At 49.7% G+C, this 25,816-nt stretch overlaps 2 protein-coding genes across 9 annotated transcripts; one reads left to right on the forward strand and one right to left on the reverse strand.

The window, feature by feature from the left end:
- Positions 1-2,534: 2,534 nt before the first annotated feature.
- On the reverse strand, positions 2,535-8,729 carry ZBTB25 (zinc finger and BTB domain containing 25). 2 transcript variants are annotated; one of them, XM_080397572.1, is made up of 2 exons: positions 5,375-8,729; positions 2,535-4,143 (listed from the first exon to the last, which is right to left on the reverse strand). In XM_080397572.1, exons 1-2 carry the CDS (start codon positions 5,545-5,547, stop codon positions 3,006-3,008), a joined length of 1,311 nt encoding a protein of 436 aa, XP_080253698.1. In that variant the 5' UTR covers positions 5,548-8,729; the 3' UTR covers positions 2,535-3,005. The 2 variants fall into 2 exon arrangements, with proteins under 2 accessions (XP_080253698.1, XP_080253699.1); XM_080397573.1 differs by lacking the exon at positions 5,375-8,729 and adding an exon at positions 4,803-5,368.
- An 87-nt stretch (positions 8,730-8,816) lies between these two features.
- ZBTB1 (zinc finger and BTB domain containing 1) lies at positions 8,817-22,029 on the forward strand. 7 transcript variants are annotated; one of them, XM_080397561.1, is made up of 3 exons: positions 9,187-9,517; positions 14,009-14,172; positions 19,512-22,029. In XM_080397561.1, exon 3 carries the CDS (start codon positions 19,532-19,534, stop codon positions 21,665-21,667), a length of 2,136 nt encoding a protein of 711 aa, XP_080253687.1. In that variant the 5' UTR covers positions 9,187-9,517; positions 14,009-14,172; positions 19,512-19,531; the 3' UTR covers positions 21,668-22,029. The 7 variants fall into 7 exon arrangements, with proteins under 7 accessions (XP_080253692.1, XP_080253687.1, XP_080253686.1 ...); XM_080397563.1 differs by lacking the exon at positions 9,187-9,517 and adding an exon at positions 9,603-9,746; XM_080397562.1 differs by lacking the exon at positions 9,187-9,517 and adding an exon at positions 9,987-10,438.
- Positions 22,030-25,816: the final 3,787 nt, after the last annotated feature.

Here is a 25,816-nt window from a genome sequence, read left to right on the forward strand (position 1 = left end):
ATATTTGCCAAGCCCAGCTGTGCAAGTCAGGCAAACTTTCAAGCATCTACCGGCATAAAGGTTAAACACTCAGTAACTCAAGTGTCTTATACATACAGTAACAAAACTTCTTATGATGTATCCAGGAGCAGCTGCTGCCCTCACTTAGCAAACATAACTGTCTTCTAAAATTATTTTCTATTCATAAGACTTAGACAGAATGATGTTTTCAAGTTAATGTAACTCGGAGCTGATGACTTCTGTCTCTCAGGCTTTTTCTACTGCTTTAATTATAACAGGGCTTTAATGCTTGCAGTAGAAAACTGCTGAAAATGCATTTCTTGTATTGCAAATTATGCAAAAAATACCTTTCACAGATGTTTGATTTCACAGATGTTCAGTACCACAAAGCTTAACCAGAGTTACCCCTAGAAAGAGGTGTAACAATTTTTTTAAAAATCACTTACAGTTATAACTTTTCAAAGACATACTGAACACATACAAGAACACAGTGACGATTTCAGCTTTACTGATGTATTTGCAGTTGGTACCACAGAGTCACTCCTGCGACACATACACATGTATAGCTGATAGACATTTGGATCTTCTACATGAGTTCATGGTTTTTATTAAAGCTCCCTTTTAATGGCCACAAAGCGAACCAAACAATCCTGCCCACAAACCTGAAGCTGAGCAGCATGTCCCCAAGATGCCTCCAGGCACTGCTGCTTGCTGTCCCCCCTGCTGTCCCCAGTACTAAGCTCTATTACCACTACCTGGTTATCTTCGCAGAGGTATCAAGGGCCATTTGACTTTCAAAATCAATTAGTTCAGGCAAGTTAGGCTTCTAGGTGAAGTTCCGAGGGTCTCATCTGCTGACTGAATAGTCTGAAAACTCAGGTTTGGCTCTTCTCTACAGCTATACCCAACCCAGCAGACACTCTTCTCTGTTCTGAAATTCAATGTAGGAACCCGAGTGAAGCAAGCAGCACCCGGAGAAGCCAGCCCACTCGGTAAAGTGTCGCACACAAATAGGGAATGACTATAAAATACCATTTTTATTTTTATTTTAACCATCATGTAGAAATAGAGGTCAGTGGAAGCCAGAGGGCATTTGCCCCAGTTATAAGCAGTCTGTGCTGGATGTGATTTAGCTGATGCTATTAGCCCAGGACGGACCCTGGCGGCTCTCTTCTAGGAAATGCTCTATGTGAATCGCTCCATGTTCAGATGCAGCATTTGCAGGCCTGGGTGTCATTTTGTTCGCTTGTTTTAAAGCAAACCTTTTTAAGCCGAGTTAAAATGCATCCACACCAGAGCAGCTTTAATGGGTACTCGCAGCGAGAGAAGCACTCAGCCTAGCAGACAAGCACACACCAAACCACAGTGTGCATTTTGTAACATCATCCAGGCAGGCTCAGAGGCTGTTTGTTTTTCTCCTTTGTCTTAAAACACAATTTGGCAGCTCTCAGTGGCCAATCCATCCCCTGGAGTGTGCAGCTCCCTGCCCAGGAGAAACAGCAGCCGCCCTTACAAAGACCTCAGATGGTCTTTTAATTCGGGAGCAATTTAATTGCAGCTCCAGGACAGACAGCTCAAGGGTCCTGACTACAAAGAGCTTTGGAGGGGGCATTTTGACAGTAAACTGTTCTCACCATTGTTCAGGCTCCCCCTTTCCGAAGGCAATGACTCAACTCCACCAGGACTGGCAGGGAGCCTCCAGCTTCTCAAAAACTGGGTAATGAGATTACGGAAGCAGCTCACAAAGCTTTTGCTCTTCGTTGCAAAAGAATCTTCTGCACTGTAAGAACTTTGTGTGTGCCTCTTCAGGGCCTTCTGATTAAGAGCATCTCTTGAGGGGACGGGTTGGCACCCATCTGATAGGAAGCCTGGGGTATCTCAGGTGAAAAACTACAGAGGAACAAAATACAAATCCAGGAGGAACATGTACAATTTTGAAAGCCGCTTGCTTAAGATCTTACACTTCAGCTATCAGTGATACACAAAAGGCAAAAAGCTTGCATTTTACCAGTTTGTGGTGGTGCCGCAAGCAGAGAAGAAGTAACACATTGTAAGTTTGCTTTTAGCAAATATACAGATCGTAATATTTAAGAATGTGTTTGCTCCAAGCTGTTCATAGAGTCAGAAATCATTTTCACTGAGAAAATCCATGTGCACTATTTAATCCTGTAAAGGACTTAGCTTAGGACGTGCCTCCTCTCCAAGAGGAAGAGGATGCTCCTTTGCAGCTTTCATTCCTCCTTGTGAAGAAGATGGTCCCATAATGGGATGTGGTCCTAGAGGGGTGGCAAAACGTGTCTCTGCTCATGCAGTAGCAGCTGACGAGGGAGGAGTAGGAATGAGGAAAAATATATGCAAACCCCTCGAGTCTAAAAGTAAATTTAAAAGATTGTACTGACGAGGGCTCCAGGGCTTGTCAAAGTGAAGGCTGCCACCCCTACATCAACACTGCCAGTTGCCTTGAAAAGACCAGCCTTATAACTCCTGCATGTATTTATGCAGAGATTGATTAACTGCAGTTATACAACACAAACTTCAGGATTCATCTCCTTGAGATATTTATTTTAATTAAAAACAAACTGTCTGGGAAACACAGTACATCTTTCCCTCTACGCTTCATCTAGTTTCAAAAAAGCAATGCTATGGGATACAAACAGTCCGAGGCACCACGCAGCATATGAGACAATGTTTAAACCTCACACCCAGCACTACAGTCTTAACTCTAGTAAAGCAGAGCAGGAGTAAGTTCACATTTCTGAAAAATGTAACCAAGTTACACAGAAGCTTCTCGAGAAGGACTTAGATGGGAACTGAATTGAGTGTAAAAGTTACAGAAGTAAAAAAGCAAGTACACAAATCAAAGTACACAGTCTTTCACAGTTATCTCAGAGATGGTGGGAAATGGTCGTTAAAGAAAATCAGCTGCGGGGAGCAGCCACTCGCTAGGTGGTAAAACACCAAAATATTTCGAGTTTCAGCATCTGAAGGCTACTTCAGGGGGAGAACTACTCTACCAGGATCGTATCAACACTTTCTTGGATGAGATCAGACTCCAGTATGCATTCATCTAAGTGGTCCTGGGATAAACTGGAGCTCTTCCCCAGGCTCTCGCTGTCACAGTAAGGATGGAACCTGGGGGTCACAGGGCTCTCCAGCCGCTGGCAGCGGCTGTATTTGTGCTGTTTCCCTCTGTGTGTGTACATGTGTTCGAGCAGCTGGCTCTTCCGGAAAAACGTGCGGCCACAGACAGTGCAACTGATTTTTCTCTTTCTTGAGAAAGAAAAGTTACAGTTCAATTCCACCGGCTCGTGGTCCTTGGAGATGAGCGAGAGCTGGCCGATCTGCAGAGGCTCCAGATCACTGCAGCTCGGAGGGTCCAGCTGATGCTCGTCATCCTTGAGGAGGAAGGCCCCGAGCCGGTGGCGATCCCCAGCCTCCCTATCCTCAGCCAGAGGCTGCACCTCCCCCAGATCGCTGCTCTCCAGGATGGAGGCCGGCACACCGAATGGCAGCGAGCCCGAGACGTGGGTGTGCAAGTGCTGCCGCAGCCCACCCCGGGAGTCGAAACGCTCCCCGCAGTAGTGGCACAAGTGCACCTTGAGGCTGGCCTTAGCAAAGATGGGGCTCACCACCTCGGGAGAAGGAGGGGTGCAGCTCTGGGACACCATAGGCTCCGTGTCACACTGCTCCTGCTTTATGGAGACCGAGAGCTTCGGACGCTCTTCTGCTGGCTTGGTGAGAGCAGCAGGCTGAGCAGAGGGGCGAGCAACCTGCTGGTCCAGGGAGCTGTCATCCAGGCCGATGGCCAGAGAGAGCTGCAGCTGTGGGTGGTCGCCCTGGGCAGCACACCTGCTGCCCACCTTGGGCAGACTCTCCTTCGCTCCCAGGCGCTCCTTTGCCGATTTGTGTGCAGTTGAGATCTGGATCCCATACAAGTTTGAAGACTGGACCGGCTCTGGGGAGAACACTTGGTTCATCTCGATGGCAATATGGGAGAGGTGGTCTGCGTGGAGAAAGCGGATGCCCTCCTCCAGTCGGCTCTGGCTGACGGTCTGCTTTGGCCCTTTCCCAGTGTACATGATATGCAACAAGTAACTGAATATGTCAGGCTGGATGTCTGTAGGTTGAATCTTTATACATTCACTGAAACAAGACAGATCATTAAGTACATACACGGCTCCAAATTACAGTCCTGATCCATTACCTGCCTGTTTACTTGCGCTGCTGCTTGCTATCAGAGTGTGTGCACTGCCGCCTGCTTCCCAGTTCATGAGCAGCACTCCCCGCAAAGACCTGCAGAAGCGCATATGCCCTGTTTGCAAAGCAAAGTGTCTGAGCGTGCATTTATCCCTGTGATTTTAAAGGTCATGTGCACAACCACAGCCAGGGACGGCGACAGTGGCCAGCTCCTGGTCACCTCATCACTTGCGTGCACAGCCAACTGCCGCCATATGGCACCACAGCGACGCCATGCAAGCTACACATCACCGGTGCGTGCCACTCCAATAATACGAAGCAGTAAGTATTTGTTTAAGTAATAAATTCAGCTGCCACTACTGTGTAATCTTTATGAGCTTTGCACTTAAGTGTCAATAAACAACATCTATCGAAAAGGAAGTTAGCCGATTTCCTCATTTCCAGCCGAAGGGCTACGCGGCCCGATGGCTAATGATTATCTTGCAAAGGTGCTGGGCCCCGATCCTCAAAAAGGAAGGGGAATGGAGAAGAGTGTAATAGATTACAAGCAGCAAGCTCCAGATCAGAGATGAGATTAGACCTGGGTACCACCGTCATCGTTATACCTGCAGAACCACTCCTGACCCAGGGGAGTGAAGCATCCAGACAGCAGCTTGAAATAAATTGATGATCTCAGTCTCAGCCCTTATCTGCAAGAGTCTGAAGCACAGAACTGCGATAAGGCGATGGCTCCTCCATTGCCTCAAGCCTGTGGATCCTGCCAGAAGGGACAGTCCTGCCCAGCAAGCTCGCCTACAAGCCAAGGCAATGTCACGCACATGCTGCTTATGGGCAGGAGGTACCTGGATATCCCTAGATTGCAAATCTGGGCCCTTCTCACTGCAGGAGACTGTGGTACTTACATGCTTATTTCCTCTGGTCACACAACTGCCTCATCTCCAAAATGCGGGGCCTGATGTTGGCGTATGCTGACTAAGAAGGTGGTTTTAAAGGACAGCACATCTTGGACTGGGAATGTTTAGAGAGCCAAGGCGGATGCTGGGTTAGGAAAATAATCTCAGGCCATCTAACATCCCCACTTATGCTCTTTTAGACTTTAATACCTTTAGGAGGAGGGGAAAAAGCAGCAAGTTGAGTAGAGAGGTTAAAAGGCAGGAGAAAAGCCATGTGTCCTTACCTCGTCTGATGAATAAATATCATCTTAAAATAGTTTGAAAAAGCAGCGAGCACCGCTCTGTGGGCTTTGAAGTAAACATCTCCAATGGCAACCGTGCAGTCACACAGGAAGCCGAACTCCCGCTGCATGTTCAGCTGCTGGAGGAGGAGGATGCTGTGGCCGCTCGTGTCCATGGCGGGCCTGGGAGCAGGGGAACGCGCCGCTGCCGCACGGAGGAGTCACGGAGCCCCCGAAGGCTCAGCCGTGGGTTTCTCACCGCTGACACGGGACGGGCCCCGGCACGGAGCGCGGCCTCACGGACCCCCCGGGAGGTCCCGAGACCCCGATTTCGTCATTTCTGCCACCGACCCCGCGTCCCCTGAGCTCACACACACACCGGGGCTCCCCACGTGCCCGCCGCGCGCGGGGCCGCCCCCCCGCAGCCCGGCCGCCCCCGGTGCCGGCACTAACGGCAACGCTCCCTCGCGCCCAGCCCCGCGCACGGCCCCGCCGCACCCGCTGCGCGCGCCGCCGCTCCCCGCGCGCACGGCCCCGCAGCCGCGGGGGGCGGGGGGGCGCCACGGAGGGGCCCTGCGCCGCCCCCCAAAGCCGCTATTGTGCCGGGCCGCCCCCGCCCCGCCGGCGGCCCCTTAGCAAATAAATGCTGATATTTGCTATTGTTTCCGCTGAAAACTGGGGGGGGGCGGGGGGCGGGCAGGCAAGGCGAGCGCAGCCTCCCAGGGGAGCGTAACCAGCGCCCGCCCCGCCCGGCCCGGCCCGGCCCCCCGCGGCTCCCCGCGCAGCCGCTTACCCGCGCGGAAGCGCAGCGCTGAGCCCGGCCCGGCCCCGCTGCCAGCCCGGCGGATGGGGTGGGCGCTGCCCCCCCGCGCTTCCTGCGCCGCGCCGGGCCGGGCCGGGCCGCGCCTGCAAACAAGGGAGCGCGGCCCCAGCGCGGCCCCTGCCCGGCGTTGGCGGGGGCGGTGCCGGCGGTGCGCCCGCAGCCCCCGCGGAAGGGCCGCGCTCCCCCGTGGGGGTGGGGGGCTGCGGGCCGCGGCTGCTCTGGGGGTGTCGGGGGTGTGTTAACTGAGGCTCCCCTCCGGCCCGGCTCGTCCCCCGCGTCTGCGGCCCCGGCGCTGCTATAACCGCCGGTGGATCCTGCGGCCGCGCCATTGCCCACCCGGGCCGCCTCCAGTCTCTTCCCAGTTGTCAGAGCCCGGGCTGTTAATTATCTGAGCAGGGGCTGTTACTTGGCAGAGTCTGGGCTGTTCCGGGCGAGAGCCGCGGCGCTGGGCCGGGTCGGTGCGGGTACCGGCGCTGCCCCCTGCCCCGGCCAGCCCATCACCGCCGGGTCCCGCCGGCTGCTGCAGCCATCGCAGCGGTGCCTCCTTCTCCTTCCCATGGGTTTGGTGGTATCGCCTTCTGAACCTGTGTAAAGTCCCAGTCCCCGCAGCCGCCTGCTGTCACCAGGTCCATTCGATGGCCGCGGGTTGGGTTGCGGCTGGAAGAGGCAGTGATGATGATGATGGCAGCCCTCGTGCTTTGGTCACGGCTGCGGGGCAGCCCCAGGCAGCTGGTGCCCACCAGGCCCAGGGCCTCTGCAGAAGGCATGTGGTGCTTTGGACCATCCCTCTTGGTTTTCTCTCAGCGTTTTGTACTTTGCAGTTCATTTTCCTGTTGCACTCTCCTAATTGCGATGTTTTGATTTGATTCCCAAATCCTCAGGGCAAAGGATGCCCCTGCCCCCCTGGAATCCAGCGGCTTATGGGGCCGTTTCCAGTGACATCTTGAGGCGGAGGATGGAGACAGGCTGGGAAAACGAAGCGTAGACTCCGAAGTGTTTTGCTCCATGCAGTGTTTGCCACATCCCACTGACTGTACAGCCTTCTCTTTTTCCACTGCTCTATATTTTACTCTGTTTTAGATAAAAAGCTCACAGGGCTCGGACCATCTTTCCCTCCCGTGTTTGCACAGCAGCAGGGTTGAGAGTTGATGGAGCTACAATCCTGCTGCTCCTGTAAATATCGGTAACCACCTTTCTTCCCCAGAAAGGCTGGCAGCAGGCGGCTCAAGGTTTTGTACCCTGTTCTGGGTTATTTACCATATTTATTAACCTGCGTACAGAGTGAGTCGCTATTTGCAGATGGCACGTTATTTATTTAAAAGATTAATTATTTACATGTTATTTAGGTTGACTGTGGTCCAAAGAGGACTTCGAAGAGCTTCAGAGAAACTGAAGCCAAAAGGATGGAAGTGATGATGAGAAATTAAATTTGGTGTTTTGCTATAAAACACAGGTGATGACATCACACGCCTTGGCAGAAATACAGTGATACGGCCTATGCTGATGGGTCAAAAAAGGGAGCAGGACACAATCACAGCTATCTTCATGACTGCTTCTGCTCGCTGCTGTGGCCAGAAAAATAAATAAGTAATAGTAGCAATAATAATCATCATCGTCGTACAACAAATTAGAAAGGCAAGTGTGGTGGGAGGGCACTGAGAGAATGGGACCTGTGAAGAAGGGGGTCTGCCTCGTGCCCCATCTTACTAGAGGTGGCAGAAACTCCTGGTGTGAGGCATGTGGGAGGGCTGGGACAGAGCAGGGGGGCTGCGCAGCCCCGCACAGGCCCTCTTTCTTGTGCTGCCCTGAGACACATAAGAAGCTGGAAAGAAAAAGACCCTTGAACCATGAGAAAAAAGAACTTTCCAGCGTGAATTGAAAACCACAACCGTGTCAGCTTGTGGAGGCTGTTTATTTAACTTCTTATAAAACAGGAAAACCTAGGAAGAGGTTGTGCTGCAGGGTCCCTCTGCCTTTTGCAGGGGCTGGAGCCTCAGCCACGGAGGGCTTTGGTGCTGCCACGGGCATCCTCCCCCTGAGCCAGCATCATATAGTCAGCAGGAGAAAAAGGGCTTCAGAAAAACCTTGAGGGGGGGTCATTGAAGCAGGGATGGATGCTGGTAGGTTTTAATGTCGTGGCATTTTATTTTGTTGCCTTTTTTTGTTACTTTTGTCCTTTTCAAATTTGTAATCAAATCTTCTAGCGTTGCCACGATTAAATTGTCCTCTTTGGCTTGGCTGGAGCTATGAGGGGTCTTCGATAGTTGCAGCAAAGGTAAAAAACGATGGAATCTGTAGAAACTGTGCCAGAATGAAGGAGCCGTGCAGATTAAACGCTTCTGATGCTTGTGCGGAATGACAGACGTGGCTTGGGAGGCGGCAGTCAAGTGGCAGCTGGGAAGGCGAGCCTGCCCTGGCCTGTTTGCTCGCAGCCCCCTGGCAGGTAGCAGAGGGGCCGCCCGCAGCTTCTGGAAATCCCCTTTGCGTACACGGGCCGGTTCTAGAGGGGCTGGATATTAGGCAGAAGTCCAGAGAGCGGGATGGGGAGAGGGGCTGGGAAAGCCGCTAGAAAGATGGGGGGGGGGGGGGGGGGGGGGGTGAAGTGCTGCCCTCGGGATCCGGGATAAAGCATGGCAGCGGCTGCCAGCCCCTGCGCGCCCTGCACCATCGCAGAACTCCAGGAGTGAAGGCGGGGATGCTACCGCTGGAACTGCAGCAAACGGGGCGTACTGTGTGGTGCAACTCTTCTTTTTCCTCCGAGGAAGCCGCCACCGGCGGGGCCGAGACTCAGTCGCTGGCCGGCAGCCGGGGCTGCCCGGTTCCCGCCGACCGCGGCCGGCTGCGGGGAGGGGAGGGCGGCTTTGCCTCTGCCCCGTCGGCCCCGGGGGTCCCGGCCGGGCGCCCACCGCCGGACGAAGCCCTGCTCCAGGTCCCCCTCTGCGCGCCGGGCGGGTGGGGGTGGGGGAGGCCGAGGGGCCGGGCTTGCGGCACATGGGGAGGGGGCGCCGGCAGCGCCAGCCCGGGCCGCGCCGCGCCGGCCCCGCCGCCTCCCCGGCGGCATGGGAGGAGAGGGGAGCGCGGCAGGGAGCCGCCCGCCGGGCCCCGGCATTGGCGGCGGCGCAGCAGCGCTGGCAGCGGCGGGGCCGGGAGCCGCCGGCCGCCGAGGGGAGGGGTCCGGCTCCGTGCGGTCGCGGCGGAGCCGGCGCTGCGGCAGCAGCAGGCGCGGCGGGGCGGAAGTCCTTTGTTGCAGCCGCGCCGGCAGCAGCAGCGGGAGCGGCGCAGGCAGCTCCCCCTCGGCCCCGCCGCCTCGCCCCGCGCCGCGGGTAAGCGGGGCTGCGCGCCCCTCGGCGCCGTCCCCGGGGGCCGCCGCCGGGCGCCGGGAGGGGGGGAGGCGGGAGGCGGTGCAGCGGCGCGGCGGCCGCAGCTCCGCCGGCGGCGGGAGGTGGGAAGTGCCGAGCGGCGCCGGCCGCGGCATGGCCCGGCCGCGGCATGGCCCGGCGCGGCGCGGCATGGCCCGCCATAGTGGCGCGGGGGGGGGCGCGGCGCTGCCAGGTAGGGGCTTTCCGGCCGCGGCCGGTCCCTGGCGGGCGGCCGCCGCGGTGACCTTGCGCCCGGCGGCCTGGCACGGCGCGGCACGGCGCGGCGCCGCCCGGGCTACGCGGGGGCCGAGCGGCGGCGCCGCGGCGGCGGGTCCGGCGCGGTTCCCGGGGCGCTGCGCGGGGGCCGCGCTCCACCTGCGGGCGGCGGGGCCCTGCGGAAGCGGCGCGGGCGGTGGATGCGGAGGCGCGGGCGGGGGGGGCGGGGGGGGCGGGGGGGCACCGCGCTCCTGCGGGGCTCGGCGGCACCGCGCTCCACGGTGCCAGCGCCCACACCGCCGCCGATCCACCCCCACCACCCCCCCCGCCAGCAGGCCGGCGGGTCCGAGCCCCGCGTCCTCCTCCTCTGCTCTGAAAAAAAACCAAACCAAAAAACCAACCCCCCCGCCCCCACCCCCCGAAGTTCGAGCGAGTCGCAGTAGTTCAGCGCCAGCCCGAGCGGAGCGGCAGCCCGGCGGGAATGCTCCACCCTGCCAGGCAGGAGACTTGGGTTTCACTCCGGGCTGGCAGGGCACGAGATCGCCTCGGAGGCGGCGGGGAAGGAAGGGGAGTAGTTTTGTCACATCAAAACAACCCCAGTGGCGCTCCGGGAGCGGTGCGGAAAGTCTCGTTCCTCAAAGGACTCCGCTCCCCTCTTCGGATAGAGAGGTAGTAAAAGGGGTGGAGGGAAGGGGGCCGCGGGCGTGGGGCAGGGGGGGTTATTCCTGTCTGTTTTCCAGGATTTTTTCGGTAACTCGGATTCCCCAGTTTGGCCTGGTTGTCGGCTGATAGATGAGTGCCGGCTCCTCTTGACACGTAGGCATTGGTAAACGGATAGCAGGGGCTGGATGCTGCTTGATATTTGGGTGTTTACTGCCAGATTATGTCACTTGCTCGAGTATTTCCCTTGCGCTAGGGGATGGTGAGGTACAGCACATACTGCGGAGCGCTCCCGGGGCTGCCACAGCCTGGCCTTCCTTAGGCGTTTAATTACATTAAACAAACATTCCTTTAATTAAAGGTGTTTGTTTAACATTCCTCATTACGGCTCTTGGAAAAACCCACAGAGCAGCTGGGAGCAGGAGGGATGCGGGCTTGTCAGTTAGTACTGAGTTACAAGTCAAGGCTGTGACCACCTGGCCCTGGGGACCACCGGCCCATCGTTGGTGGTGGCAGCATCCTCGGCAGCAGCGTAGCAAGATGACAAGGTTACGGAGAGGTTTTTGGATGAGCGGCCAGAAAACCTGAGGGGTAACAAGTCGTATTCATTGCGCTCTGCTGCTGTTTGAGGTAGCCAGGAGCCAGCTGGGGGGGGGTTGCGTGGATAGGGGGGTGGCTGCAGGAGGATTGAGGTGATGAAGGCATGGGTTAGTGCTGCGTGCGAAGCTCGGAGAAGTAATAGAAGCCCCTTCTTCCTAGTAGCCAGAAAGTTTTCTGTAGACTTAAGATCACAGACTTAACAGATGCTCCAGCTCTGCTTGCACAAGCCTCTTCTGCATCAGATGCAACCACTGTGTCACTGGCACAGGAATTTGCAGCAATTACATTAAGAGTGCTCATACCAACCAGCGATTTTGGTCTTTAGATGCTTTCTTCCTTGAGTATATGAGGTTAATTGCTTCTTTCACGGTTTCCCATTGTTGCGGGACAGTGGAGAGCCCCTTATCTGCTGTATGGAAACAAAATAGCCACATGGGACTGCGATAACCAGTGTTTCCTTATAAAAATCCCGGTGTCCCTTCTCTTAGTTGATACAGCTGGACCTCTCACTGGAGTCCTTCCGGACCCCACAGGCATGTAGCGTGAGAAGCCATGTGTGCTTTTTTCAGTTCGACCAGTGGCTCCCCAGTGGTTGGGTTATCCTGCCCTGCCTCTGCATGGGCACAGTAACACCAGCACCCAAAGAGTTCTGCTGCAGACACAGCCTGTGGGCACAACAGCTGACGTAATTTGCATGAAGACCATTTATATCCTCAAATTTGTCCGGTAACTTTTTCTTTGTGCATGTTTGTGCCATTGCAAAACTCCCTAGAATTAGTTGGCTGTTGCCTTTTTTCCCCCGTATAAAACCTGTTTGATTGGATGAATACCTTATCGACTTTGTTATTGGGGTTTTTTGTGTGCTGCAAGTAAAATGTGAAGCATTTAAGACCAGAAAGAGTCAACAAAAGCCATAGGCTAAGCTGTGTGACAAGGTACTGTGCCTCATTCATGTGCATCCAGCAAATTGTTGTGCCAAAGGATGCTTTCCTGGAAGGCGCGTGTGTCTTCATTTGAGGGTCTCAGGAGCTTGCTAAACCACCAAGATGCCTTCTGAAGTTGAAAGTTGGTATAACTCAGAGAGCGTAGATAAAAAGGCTCATCTTTCTGCTGCAAGGCATGAATGGGGTGTCATGATTTTTTCCCCCACTAATTGCTTCTTTTAAACATATCATTACCATGTTGTTTGACAACTTTTTACAGCTGGAAAGGTGTTAGATAAAACATAACTGTGACTTTCCAAAGTAATCCTTTGTGGCTAGAAAGTTGCTTTAAAAGATTGCATAAGCTCTCTCCGGTACTTTTAGGCTATAGATGTGATCTGAAGTTGTTTGAAGTTGAGATGGGGCTTTAGTGCAAACTCTGTTTTCTTGATTTATTCACTCTTGCTTTTCTGACACCTTATTTGTTGTCTTTTGAGGAGTATTCTTACCTAAGAACATGTCATACATCTTAACTAATTCTCAGTTAGCAGCTGAGAATCATAACTTGCTAAGTTGCTGTTTCTCATTTGTGGACGTGGATGCTGAATCAGCGGAGACCTGCCTGCTGGGGATCGAGTGGCTCCGGCAGCTCGTGGCTGGGGGGCTGTGGAGCATCTTACCTTTCCCTGGTTCAGATCTAGCCCAAGTGTCAGCTGAAAGTTTTTTCTATACACTGGCCACGAATCTCTTTAAAAATGAGTTGATTCAGCCATTAGGATGGGTCTGAAGATGAGTATCCACATCATTGGAAACAGCTTCACAAGTAGTGTGCCTGAAGGCAGCTGATGGAAAGGGCTGTGGGAAGAGGGTGGATTACACCTTCGGTCCTCCGTAGCCTGAACAATGGAGCTTCATTAGATTTTCCCTGGCAGTACATGGAATTCCCATCATTATTTTAATTCATGATCAAGGCTACACTTGCAACGTGAACTGCATCTTATCCATACCCACTGTTGAGGTAGATGGTGGTCACCTGGCCCCAAGTTCTTTGCCGTTTTTGCAAAGTTTGTGTAAACTGAGGCACCATCTTGGACTATACAGTCCCAGAGCAATCTCAGTGGCTTCCTATTGAGTATGTCTAGATAAAAGCTGTAGCCTGTTGACAACTCCGTGGCCAATGCACTAGCCCAATGCCTAAACTTTTCAGGCATCACACAGAAGATTTAGATGTGTCGTGTAGAATTTTCTCCGAAGCATCTAGGTGCTGTTATTTGGGAATCTTGGGTGGATCTGGCCTGCAGAGGCAAAGTAACCCTTTAGGGAGGAGAATACCCGTGCCAGGGTGGGGTATGGCGTCAGACTGCGATGGGGAATTTGCTTTCTGCTGCCCACGTGCTTGTTTCTTTGAATAACTGGGCGTTGTTTTCTTGAGGTTTTCCAGTCTCATTTTCTATTAGCACCAAATTCTCCACTCATTTGTTATACTTTTGTCCAGCCTGCTCTTAGTTTCCAAAGAAAAGCAGCCAGTAACTGAGCATGTAAGTACTCCATTTTTGCCTGCTCAGCAGTGGAAATGCTGGGTTTTGGAAACCACCTACTAATTTTAGGAGCCGAAAGGCTGCTAAGTTCTGAACTTTGTGGTATGTCTTTTATAAAGACTGAGAAGTTAGCAAAAGTTCTTTGCTTGAGGACTTTTACTACTTTAGTTTTAGAACATCTCAGAAAATATTGAATGTGCGGAAGTGAAAAAAAAAGCATGGAGCTATACTATAGTACATACCTGTTCTTTCTTGTTAACAAGACTTACAAACAACATATTTGGTTAGTGTAATAGTGCAGCTTACCTTGTTCGTAGTAACATCTGAAGAGTAATAGTATCTGAGTGGTGACTCAAAAAAAAAAAATCTGGTGGCAGAAAAACAGCTCAAATCTAAGTGTGGCAGTGTGGGGGGAAAAAAAAAAAGAAGGAAAATAAAATGAATATGGAGACTTTGAGTTTGAAAATCGGAGTAAAAATACCTGACTCAAATATCTTCACTTTTCATCTTCCTATTAGATGCTTGTCTAGCATATTTTTTCAGAACACCTCTGCATCGTTCAGGATTGCTTACATCATGGCCCATTGCTGTGTGGACAGCACAGATGATCATTGCTGAAGATGGAGTTACTTGTGTTCCTTGTGGCCTCGTGACGTTTGTGACCACAGTGTGCTTCACAAAGGTAGTGTGCTAGTCCATCAGCCAAGTGGCTGGCATTTTTCCTCTTTTTGAAATCAAAAAGAGTCAGAGAGGATCAGAAATACTTAAAAAATTTTGGATTGACAAACTTGCCTGTGTAGGACTTTAATTTTTTTTCAAAGATGAATACATGCAGAGTATAGCTCCCATTGGCCTCAGTTGCTGCTGATGGGGTTTCCCTGTGTGCGTACATTGGACGTCCAAAAAATACAAGCCAGACTTCTTAAAAAAGTTTTGGCATTGCATTGATGGCGGTGGGATGCTGTTCTCCAAGGCAGTGTTTGTTGCTGTGAGAGTCCTTGTTGTCTCCTTCTTTCATTCACTTCTTCATCCTCTAAATGCTGTGCTGAATAAGTAGTGATCTTGTGTTGTTGCTGCTCAGATCCATGCCTGGACAGATCCATAGGATGCACTGGGTAAGGAAGGGAACCTTTGGTAAGAGGGCTGAAAGGCTGTATTATGGTGTATACATAAATCGGCAGCAGAATTAATCCTGCATTAATTATGGCATCTCTTGGGTATGTGCTTAACTTTGAAACCATGGGTTTTCTGTAAAAAGAGCCTGTTTTTATTCTGCTTCTTTCCAAAGCAGACTTCAAAAATAATTTGTAGTTACTGAACCACCCACATGGGTGATAAATGCAGATCTCTGCCATTTGAGCAATTAAAGAAACAAAATAATGGTAAATTGTCATCTTTTGAGGGCTTGCTCTTGGTGGGAAGGAGTTTGTCAGCAAGCCCATGATGGCAAAAGGATGGCTGAATTGGGAATTTGGGGTTCAATTCACCCAGCTCTGAAGGGGTGAATGCTATAATTGTTTACCACCCATTCCCCAGCAAAAGCATGTCTTATTTTTTTTTTTCCCCCATCTGCCCTAGCCCCTGCAACTTGGCTCTTCCCAGCCCCTTGCTCAGGCAGCTTCCCTCCACCATGTAGAACCTCATTTAACCCACTTTTTATTCCCGCTGCTGCTTCCTAATGCCAGTTCCCTCCTCTCAGCTCAGCAGTCCAACTCCCAGCCTGCCTCTCCCTGCTCTCCTGACTTCTAGAGGTTTTCCCTCACATCCTTCTTACATTTCCTAATCTTCCTGTGCTTTCACTAAGTCCCCTCCTGGAGCTGGCTCTCATCAGCTGCAGCTGGGCATCTTCTCCATCCAGCTACCAGGAGGGATGCTAAAACCCAGCGGCAAGTTACGGTACGGAGTAACCCCCAGCAAGCCCTGTTACCAGTTCGTGTCTTTGTGGAGGTGGCACATAGGGCCGCAGAATGGTTTGGGTTGGGACCTTTAAAGGCCATCTAGTCCAACCCCCCTGCAATGAGCAGGGACACCTGCTAGAGCAGGTTGCCCAGAGCCCTGTCCAACCTGACCTTGAATGTTTCCAAGTATGGGGCATCTGCCCCCTCTCTGGGCAACCCGCTCCAGTCGCTTACCACTTTTTGTAAAAAATTTCTTCCTTGTTTCCAGCCTGAGTCTACCCTCTTGCAGGTGAAAACGATGGCAGAGCTCTGTGCGAAAGGGGGTTTTTGCCACGGGTGGGATGGCTCGGGCAGGCCCCCACGTACAAAGGAGCTGCAAGGGGGTGAAATGTTCTCAGTGAGGCTGTAATCTGAGATTTTAGTAACTAACGAAAGTCCCAAGTGCGAACAAATGGTAATTTTTATCTTCTCCCCCTCAAGCTTATAGCTTCGCCAAAGTCAGGCAGATTTTTATATTGCGACGACATATCCAAGACACAGCACTTTCTCCTGTGTGAAATCTCTCTTCAAAGATTTTGGAAGAGAAACTTTTATTATTTTTAAAAGAAAACGTGATGATCTGTACATACGAAAGATTTTTCTTAGCCTCATTTCTGGAACCGTTTTGACTGAAATTTTCTGTGGAGGGGAAAAAACCCCATCCGTCCAAAGCAGACAATTCAGAAGGAAAGTTTTGCCACTGCTGGTTGAAATGTGTCAAGGTTTTAAATAGCCCAACACAGGCGCTCATGGTGGGAAGTGTTGGCAGCTGTAAATATATAGTTACATCCAGCAGGTTGATAACAGCATCCAGAGGGAGGATGCCAGTACTTTCATTAACATAAATAACTTCAAACACTCTTTTTTTAATACCTACATGTAGTACTACTGCAGTAGAGGCTGGGTACGTATCTGAGCACCTTGCCATCCTGGTCAAGTGACCTGGTGCTCTGGTTGGTTTTTCCCCAAGTGGTAGCAGGGGACAGGCATTGCCCGGGGGTCGTTGTTGCCTATTAGGACTCACGTCAGTGGCTGAAAGCTCTGCAGGAGTTCCTCTGGCAAAAGGAGAAGTATCTTTTACCTTTTTCAAAGAAGAAGGAAACTTAGAAAAGGTGAGTTTGTGTGTGGTCGGTCCAATGGCTGCCAGATTGTTCCCACCATTTGGAAATGCCCCAGTCTGCAGGTGTGTGCAGGTAGTTTGTGACCACCTTTTTGGTACAGGATTGCTGCTTGTACTGCTGTTTTGCTATTGGAGGACACAATGGAGAACTTTTAAGTGTTTTATTGATTTTTTTTTTACACTGAAACTTGACACTTTATGAGCACGAGATTAAAAATGAGCTATCCTGAGCCTTTTCTTGTCTTGATGGCAATTCACACCAAGAGGCCAGTGGTGTCTCAGACTGCGTCTTCTCACTTTCTTGTTGCCCTTACAATGTGGAAGTTGAAGTCAATTCTTTGTCATTGTGCAGCTGCTGTTCTTAGTACTTGATATGGTATACTGAATTACATTTAAGCACCTAAGGAATGGCTTCAAATCCCAAGTACGTTGCACTTGGAAGAATATAAAATGCACTTTTGTTATTACTTGATGTTGAGAGCTTTGTTATTTTTCACAGAAACATATGAATCATAGAATCATTTAGGTTGGAAAAGACCTTTAAGATCATCAAGTCCAACCGTTAAACCAGGACTGCCAAGTCCACCTCTAAACCATGTCCCTAAGCGCCACATCAGTGTGTTTTTTTAAACAATTTCAGGGATGGTGATTCTGCCACCTCCCTGGGCAGCCTGTTCCAGTGTTGGCCACACTTCCAGTGAAGACATTTTTCCTGATACCCAATTTAAACTTCCCTGGCATAACTTGAGGCCATTGCCTCTTGTCCTGTCACTTACTATCTTGGAGAAGGGACTGACCCCCACCCGCCTACAGCCCCTGTCAGGCAGCTGAAGGAAGCGAGAAGGTCCCCCCTGAGCCTCCTTTTCTCCAGGATAAACGACCCCAGTTCCCTCAGCTGCTCACCGTAAGACTTGTGCACCAGACCCTTCCCCAGCTTCGTTGCTGTAGTGAAGTTACCCAGTGACTTGGACAATAATCGATTTTCTGTAGAAAAGATGTGAAACTGTTTCAAGAGGCTCTCCTAGTTTCAAAGCCCCCCTTTTGCAGTTTGGTAAGAAAGCCATTACATGAGTTCCATGTGATGAGTTGTGTTTCTGCAGCGAACATCACTGGGCCAGACTGGTCAGAGAATTGCGGCAGGGTGCTCAGCTTGAGTTTTAGGTGTGGAGGGTGCCATTCAGATGCTCATCATCAGTGTAGTTCGGCCCAAATCTAAAGGTTCCTGTTGCCAGACAAGGTCCTGTGCTGATGGTGATCAGTAGGTGCTGCTGTATTAGGGAAGGCTGGTAGGTGGGGTGAGCATGTTCTGGTCTCGAGAGCTTGACCGTGTTCCTTTCCATGGCAGTCTTCCGTGGAATGAAGAACAGTGACTTAACACCGGGTTTCCTACTTAGCAAGCCAGGCAACACCTGTGACTTGCGAATTCAACACTGTGGAATTTAATTTCTCCATCCATTTCCCAGCCTCTAGGAGATGTAAGCTGTTGGGGGAATAAGAAGAAATAGGGAGCATTTGTGTATGTATTTTGTTTAAATTTTGGACAGTTGAAAGGATGGTTACAAATCAATCCATGCGTTTCATCGAGTTGTAAAATGCCATTTAACGTATGTTGTTTGCTAGCCTGTACTTGGTTTGTACAAATCTCTTACAGTTACTGGCATTGTTTGCCATAACCTTTCAAAATGTTAAGAATGCTCGTTATTTATTGCTGTAGGTTTTCGTTTCAGTTAGGGTGTTCTTCATACCTTCTTTTGGTTTCTCAGCCCCCTCCCTGTGCAGTTAGTAGAGGTTATGTCTCAGTGAAGGTTTTCTGAAGTGAGTAGCGACTAGCTGTTGAATCTGGCCGCACTTGGTCAAGTTTATCTTCTGTAGATCAAACGCACGCCTCCTGTGTGCAAGACGTTTCTTCTGGATGTTTTTGTTAACACAAACCAGTACGTTTTCTTCCTCTTTTCTCTTGAGGATAGATTAGACCTTTCACTGGCAGCAACCTCGGCGACTCGGACCTTCCCCTCTGGCCTTTGTCAGGGCTTCACTTTGCTGTGGTGCCAGCTCTGGCTCGCTAGCCTTCGCAGCTTGCCCTTGCTGGGTTTGACGTTGGCCGGTCTCCCCTGTGCACGTTTCGGTTAGATGCCAGCGCGCTGAAGGAGCGGTGCTGAGAGCTGGCGGCACGGCGTGCACCGCTTCCTGCCTCTGCGGCCGCCGCACTGCTAGCCTGGCCACGCCGAGCCGGCGTCCTTGGGGGACGTGCCAGCAGCCCGGCCGCCCTGCCCTTCTCAGAATGCATCCGAGTCTGCAGTTCCTTCCGGCTTTGCAGGACACCTTGCAGATAAGCTGGAGGTCGTCCCTGAGCTGCTCTAAAGAGCAAAAAGTGTGGGGATGTAGCTTCTGCAGATGCTCCACTGATGTGTCTTCTCCATTTCCTTTAATGGGGAGAGAAAGACCAGTTTGAGCCTGGCCTGGTTTCCAGTGTGTGTCGCATCATACGTCCGTTGGACTGACAGGTGAAAAAGGCAAGTTGAGACTCAGGAGTGGTTCCTTACAGTCAGCTTACCTTGTATAGGTGTTGTCCTGGGGCCACCTTACGGAAGCCTGCCCTGTGGAGTTTTTGCAGTTCTGCGTTCAGAATTCGTATCTTGAAAAAAATCTTGGCTGTAGGACTTTGAGATCTATTTGCTAATTTCTATTCTAGCAGGGTTGCCCTGATTGACACGTGTGGCGGTGATATTTGTTAGTGTACTAGTCTTGTAAGTTGAGTGGTGAGAACATGGAATTACGGATGTTTTCACTGGCATCAATATTCGTGAGTAGTTACCAGCAAAGATCTCTGGACAGGAAGCTGTACTGCAAACGGGGTGAGAATGGGAAGATCTAGAGAGGAAAAAGGTGGCAGTTCCTCCCTGTGTTTAAGTAGGTTTTCCTTTTTGTGCTTGTGGTTTAACAAATGCCTTCTTCTTTATGCAGGACTGTAACTGAAGTACAAGATGGCAAGAACCAGCCACAGCAACTATGTCCTTCAGCAGCTAAACAACCAAAGAGAGTGGGGCTTTCTGTGCGACTGTTGTATCGCTATCGATGATATTTATTTTCAAGCACATAAAGCAGTCCTTGCTGCATGCAGCTCCTATTTTAGGATGTTTTTTATGAACCATCAACACACTACAGCCCAGCTGAATCTAAGCAACATGAAGATTAGCGCTGAGTGCTTTGATCTTATTTTACAGTTCATGTACTTAGGAAAAATTATGACAGCCCCTGCCAATTTTGAGCAATTTAAAGTGGCCATGAACTATTTACAGCTGTATAACGTACCTGAATGTCTAGAAGATATACAGGATACAGACTCGTCTAGTTTAAAATGTTCATCTTCTGCTTCTAGCACCCAGAATAGTAAAATGATATTTGGCGTGAGAATGTATGAAGACACGCTGGCTAGAAATGGCAGCGAAGCAAACAGGTGGGGCATGGAGCCGCCAAGTTCAACAGTAAATACATCCCATAACAAAGAGCCTGATGAAGAAGCTTTGCAGCTAAGCAGCTTCCCCGAACAACTGTTTGATGTCTGCAAAAAAAGCACCACGTCCAAATTCTCTCACACAAAAGAGCGCGTGTCCCACTCACGCCGTTTTGGAAGAAGCTTCACCTGTGACAGCTGTGGGTTTAGTTTTAGCTGTGAAAAGCTACTGGATGAGCACGTGTTAACGTGCACTAACAGGCATTCCTACCAAAGTGCCAGGTACTACGGGACTGAAAAAATAGACTTTAATGAAAAGGACTCTACTTCTAAAATAATCTCCATGCAAACAGAAAAATACAAGGGGGACTCGAGCCAAGCTGTGGATGATTCTTCGTCTCCTGTGTCAAACATCACGAGCAGAAAAAGCAGCACAGTTGCCTCCGAGACATCAGGTGAAGAAGGAAGCAGAGCCCCTGAAAGGAAGAGGATTATCATCAAGATGGAACCAGAGGACAATCCTGCAGATGAGCTGAAGGATTTTAATATTATTAAGGTGACAGATAAAGACTGCAATGAGTCTTCTGACAATGACGACCTAGATGATGAACAGGAAGAGCCGCTTTACAGATACTATGTCGAGGAAGAGATCAGAGAGAAGAGAAATGCTCGGAAGACCTTAAAACCCCATTTGTCCATGGATGAGGACGAACGAAAGTGTTTGAAAAGTCCGCGGCACCTTAACAGGAAGGCTCCTTCAGCGCAGGAAGATGTGGAGAACGCTCCCTGTGAACTTTGTGGGCTAACAATCACCGAGGAAGATTTGTCCTCTCATTATTTATCCAAACACATAGAAAATATATGTGCTTGTGGCAAGTGCGGTCAAATACTGGTCAAAGGCAAGCAGTTACAGGATCATGCACAGACCTGTGGAGAGCCCCAGGATCTGACCATGAACGGTATCAGAAATTCTGAGGAGAAAACGGACTTGGAAGAAAACCCTGAGGAGCAATCGGAAATAAGGGACATGATGTTTGCAGAGATGCTAGAGGACTTCAGGGACGGTCACTTCCAAATGAACAGCCTTCAAAAAAGACAGTTATACAAGCATTCTGCCTGTCTTTTCCGATGCCCTAATTGTGGTCAGCGTTTTGAAACAGAAAACCTAGTGGTTGAACATATGTCAAACTGCCTGGAGCAAGATCTGTTCAAGAGCTCCATGATGGAAGAGAACGAGAGGGATCACAGACGTAAGCATTTCTGCAATCTTTGTGGGAAAGGATTTTATCAGCGGTGCCACTTGCGGGAACACTATACCGTTCATACCAAGGAAAAACAGTTTGTTTGTCAGACATGTGGGAAGCAGTTCTTAAGAGAGCGCCAGTTGCGGCTCCACAATGATATGCACAAAGGCATGGCCAGGTATGTCTGTTCCATTTGTGATCAAGGAAACTTCCGAAAACATGACCATGTACGGCATATGATATCTCACTTATCAGCTGGAGAGACTATATGCCAGGTCTGCTTTCAGATATTCCCAAATAATGAGCAACTGGAGCAGCACATGGATGTTCATCTGTATACATGTGGAGTATGTGGAGCAAAATTTAATTTGAGGAAAGATATGAGATCTCACTATAATGCCAAGCATTTGAAAAGAACATAAGTGTAAACATACTGTTAAAGCGTTAAGTTGGCAGCAGAGAGAACACCAAAGCAAGGCATACAGTATAGTAGACATTAAAAAAAAAAAAAGTTATTGAAAATAAGTCTCTTTTTTATTATTTTTTTTAAGACCCTCCTAACCATAGATGTCTATTTAGGCTCATTAAGTATATAGCTTTGAAAAGCATTATGTGTTTAATTATTACATTTTCACTGTTTCCTATTATCAGTTTCTGTTCTTAATTTTATTGTTTTACTAAGTAGATATACAAATGATTATTTTTAAACTGTAGATTAAAAGCACAATGTTACCCCTTCACTGACTGCTATTAAACAGTTCTCGGATCCATGTCCGTAAGATGAGTGCTTTAATATTTCCATGTGTTGTTTCTTCATGTGAAAATTTTAGATCGCAGTAATTAATGTGCAAGAGCATAATTGCCTGTAATCCCCAAATTAATTTTCAAAATGAAAAAAAACCCTCCCAATGCCAAGAAATAATCCTTTGCTGTCTGACTCTGCTGTGAGGGCAGAGCTGGCTGTCCTGGTCCTCTGCTTCTTGGCGTTGTTGGAACGTGCATCCCAGGGGGGAGAGCACGTAGGCTCAGTTAAACCGTGCAGACTTGGACTGGTGTGTGCAAAGGGAAAGGGAGTTGATGACCGTCGGGATAACCGAGGAGTTCCCAGTGGTCATTTTCCAGACTTGAAGTCCTAGCAGAACTGTACAACTGACGTTGGCCTTTCTTTTACCGTCTGTACCTACCTGGGTGTATATAACCCGCTCACCCTGACGTACAAGGGACGAGTGGTGGTGGTGGATTTCTAGGAATGCAGAATGGCCACGTGCGCTGAAGACGGCGTTTTTCAGCCTAGCTGTAAATGGTGCCTTGCTGCTTGTGTTGGAAAGCTGGAAGTGGGATGGGCGTGAAGATAGTCCCATGGCTTGGGCGGGGAGGGGAAGGGGGAGTGTGGCTGGTGTGAACCTTAGCTTTTTTGTTTCTTGTTTCCATGATACTTTCTGAATGTTCTGTTTTTCAACAAGAATATAACAAGAAAAGACTGCAGAGTTTGCTTAATAAATGTAAAGACATTTTATGCCTTTTAAGATTCCTTTCTGATTCTAGTATAGCCCTAATCTGCATAGCTTGTCTCTTAATTTAATTGAATTTAAAAATCCTGCTAAGTACCAGCTGACATCAATTCAGTGAGGCACTTTGGCCTTTGAGAGAACTACTGGCTTTGACTCTTAGGCACCAGCTGTCTAAACGTTTGTTAAGTGCACGATTTTTAATGGGGGGAGGAAAGGATCCTAATACGTAATGGTGGAGGAAAACTATTAAAAAATAAAGCCTAGCAGTACTTTCTCCCAGCAGATCTCGCTTTATCAAAGAGGGTTAGTAATGTTGTTTCCTACTGAGCTGTGGAGGGAGGAAAGCAATTTAGCTCAGCAATTAAGGCAGCTGATCTAGATGATCATTGTAAGTCCCTTCCAACTGAAATACTCTGTTCTGTCACCTTGCTTTGAGAATGGGAGCCAGGAGCTGAGGGTCTAGCCTGGGGCTTTCACACACTTGTTGCTGTCGGAGCTGAGTTTTGATCCCTTGTTGTTTCTTGGGGATTACGAGGGGTATTGAGCTTTAATGTTAGACTGTTTAGAGAAATTAATACAGTTAAGAATCTCCACTATAACTATTTAAATTTATATGAGCTGCCTTGCATTTAATTAGTTTTAAAAGTGGATTAGAATTTCTCTTGGTTGCTAGATGTGTGCAGTTCTGCGATGATGGAGAAGGACCCTGCCAGCAGACCTCAGTCCTGAGCCGGCAGCCGGCTCCCCGAGCACTGACTGCTGCAGGCACTTTGGGCTGTCAGCATTTTGCCAAAACTGCTCAGTCATATATCTCTTTGGATACTGCAGAAGCCAACCAAGTCCCAAGTAACACTGAGGCCAAAAAGACCATGGATGTGAATGCACTCCAGCATTTTAGTTCATTCTGAGCTTCCCCCTTCTTAGGATTTATTCCCCATTCCCCATCCCAACCCACACCAAAGCTCAGCTCAGCATGGAAGAGTTCAAAGCATAAGTGGGATGGGTATTTTAACACTTTTTAGCACTGGAATCTGTGCTAAAGCAATTCTAAGACTCCTCAAAAGACAAAATTATTTAACTAGAATGGTCATTGTGGGGATGAAGTAGTCAGGTGCTGTAGTGGAAGAGTGGGGGGGTTAATACGCTGCACACAGCAATTCTCTGACATGCAGGCTATCGCTTAGGCATCAGCCATGGCTGGACTGGGAAAAGCAGCCAAGGGAGGTGAGGGAGAACTGGAGGGTGCTGGGGGAGTTGGCAGAGGAGTCTTGTGGGGTCGGGGGAGCAGGAGGGCTGAGTGGGAGAGGAGATCCGGAGTGGGAGGGAGTGGCAACGTCTGGGGGGCAGGATTGGAGCTGGGCAGTGGGAAGCAAATCCCGAAGGTGGCATGGAGGGGGCGGCTGGAGGAGTGGATGACATGTCCTGTAGATGCCTGTGGGACCGGAGTGAGAGTGACTCAGCTTGGCTGGGAGAGCTGTTGGCCTGGGTGATTAGCGCTATGGCACAAACGAGCACGGATTGCATACCAAGTACAGCCAGCCCCTGTGCTGCAGGACTGCAGTGGCACAGCAAAGCCTAGATTAAAGACTGTGTTGAAAAGGAGGAGGTGACCTCTGTGAACTAAGAGATCGTTCCTGAGCACAGTGAAGGGCGAAGGGTGATTTACAGAGACTCCTACTCGGGGTTGGGAGCAGGAGTTTACAATGTATTGGTCTGAACTTGACCCAAAAATGTTTCACAAAAAAAGCTACTTCCTAGTGTAAGTAGACTTGCCAGCTACAGGATTTAAATGGAGGAACCAGGAATGATGGTATTTATGTGTGCTAACTTTATAAACACCCTGGAATACCTTTGTTTTTCAATTATAAGCTGTGTTGTAGTAGCCTTTCACAGGAAGGTTTGTTAAACCTTTCTATCTAAACTTGAATTAATGTTTTTTCCTGTTCTTGTGAAACAAACCCCAGTGCCTTGGAGTTCATGTGTATCAGTGTCCAAACTAAGGCTCAAAAAGAGCATGAGCTGCACTGCAAGGGAGCTTAGGAGTGGATCTATTTGTATGTAGGCAGAAAAAACCAGAATGAAGTAGCCTGAAAAGTGATCAAGGAGAGTACAGCAGAACAAATCAAAGGTACTAAGGCATAAACAAGAACAGCTTGGCTTGCAAGTAGATGGGGAGAGTGTTTGTGGTGAGTGTAAAAGCGTGCAGGGGAACAGCATGGGACTATTGGAAGAGAAGGAGGAATTTGGCTGCTGTGAAGGGGGAGAAGGGGTGGATGCTGAGGCAGCCTGATCACCCCTGAGGACAGGGGTGTTCTCCTCAGATTGGGACAACTGCCACAGGAGAGTGAAATGACAGTGTTTCAGTGCTCCTACCGTGATAAACCTTACCTACTGTCGAGACAGAATGAAAGCAGACCTAACTCCGTGCCCCCCCCCCACGCCCCCCCAATATATATCCTAGAAATCTTGTTACTTGAAAGATAGTGAAGGGGAAGCAAGAATACTTCATTGAGAGTCCTGTTTCCTCAGACAAATTTGTACTTCTCAGTCATCATAACATAGATCCTTTGCATCTCCATACTGTGCGATGTGGGCTGCTAAGAGTGTAAAAGCACTTAAGGATCTTTGGCAGTGGAGGTGTAAGGGTACCACTGCACATGGCACAGCCAGCAACAGAAAGACTGGCTGGATGCTCTGACTTAGGTTTTTAAGTGATTTGCTTTTCTGATTTTTGGAAGACCTCTCTGTGCAGTTGTTTTCCTCATTTTGGCAGTGGTACGGTCTGCAGCCCTGAAAATAATTTCTAAGTAGCCAGCCTAGCTCTTAGCTTTCAGGATTTACTGAGGGTTAAAAAGAGGGAATTCATGAAGACCTGGAATGAGCTTTAGAATACCACAGAAAGCTGTTGAGGTTCTTTTTCAGTTTCAGAGGAGACGTTTCAAATGTTAAAAAAAATATACTTGTAAATGCTTATTGACAACTTGTTAATTCAAAGAGTATTTAGATTTGTATATAATAATGGTAGCCAACAGGTCTGTGGAGAAATCTAGATCTGAATAG

The sequence above is a fragment of the Falco punctatus genome (assembly GCF_963210335.1).
Source record: "Falco punctatus genome assembly, chromosome: 7".
Classification (NCBI taxonomy): domain Eukaryota; kingdom Metazoa; phylum Chordata; class Aves; order Falconiformes; family Falconidae; genus Falco; species Falco punctatus.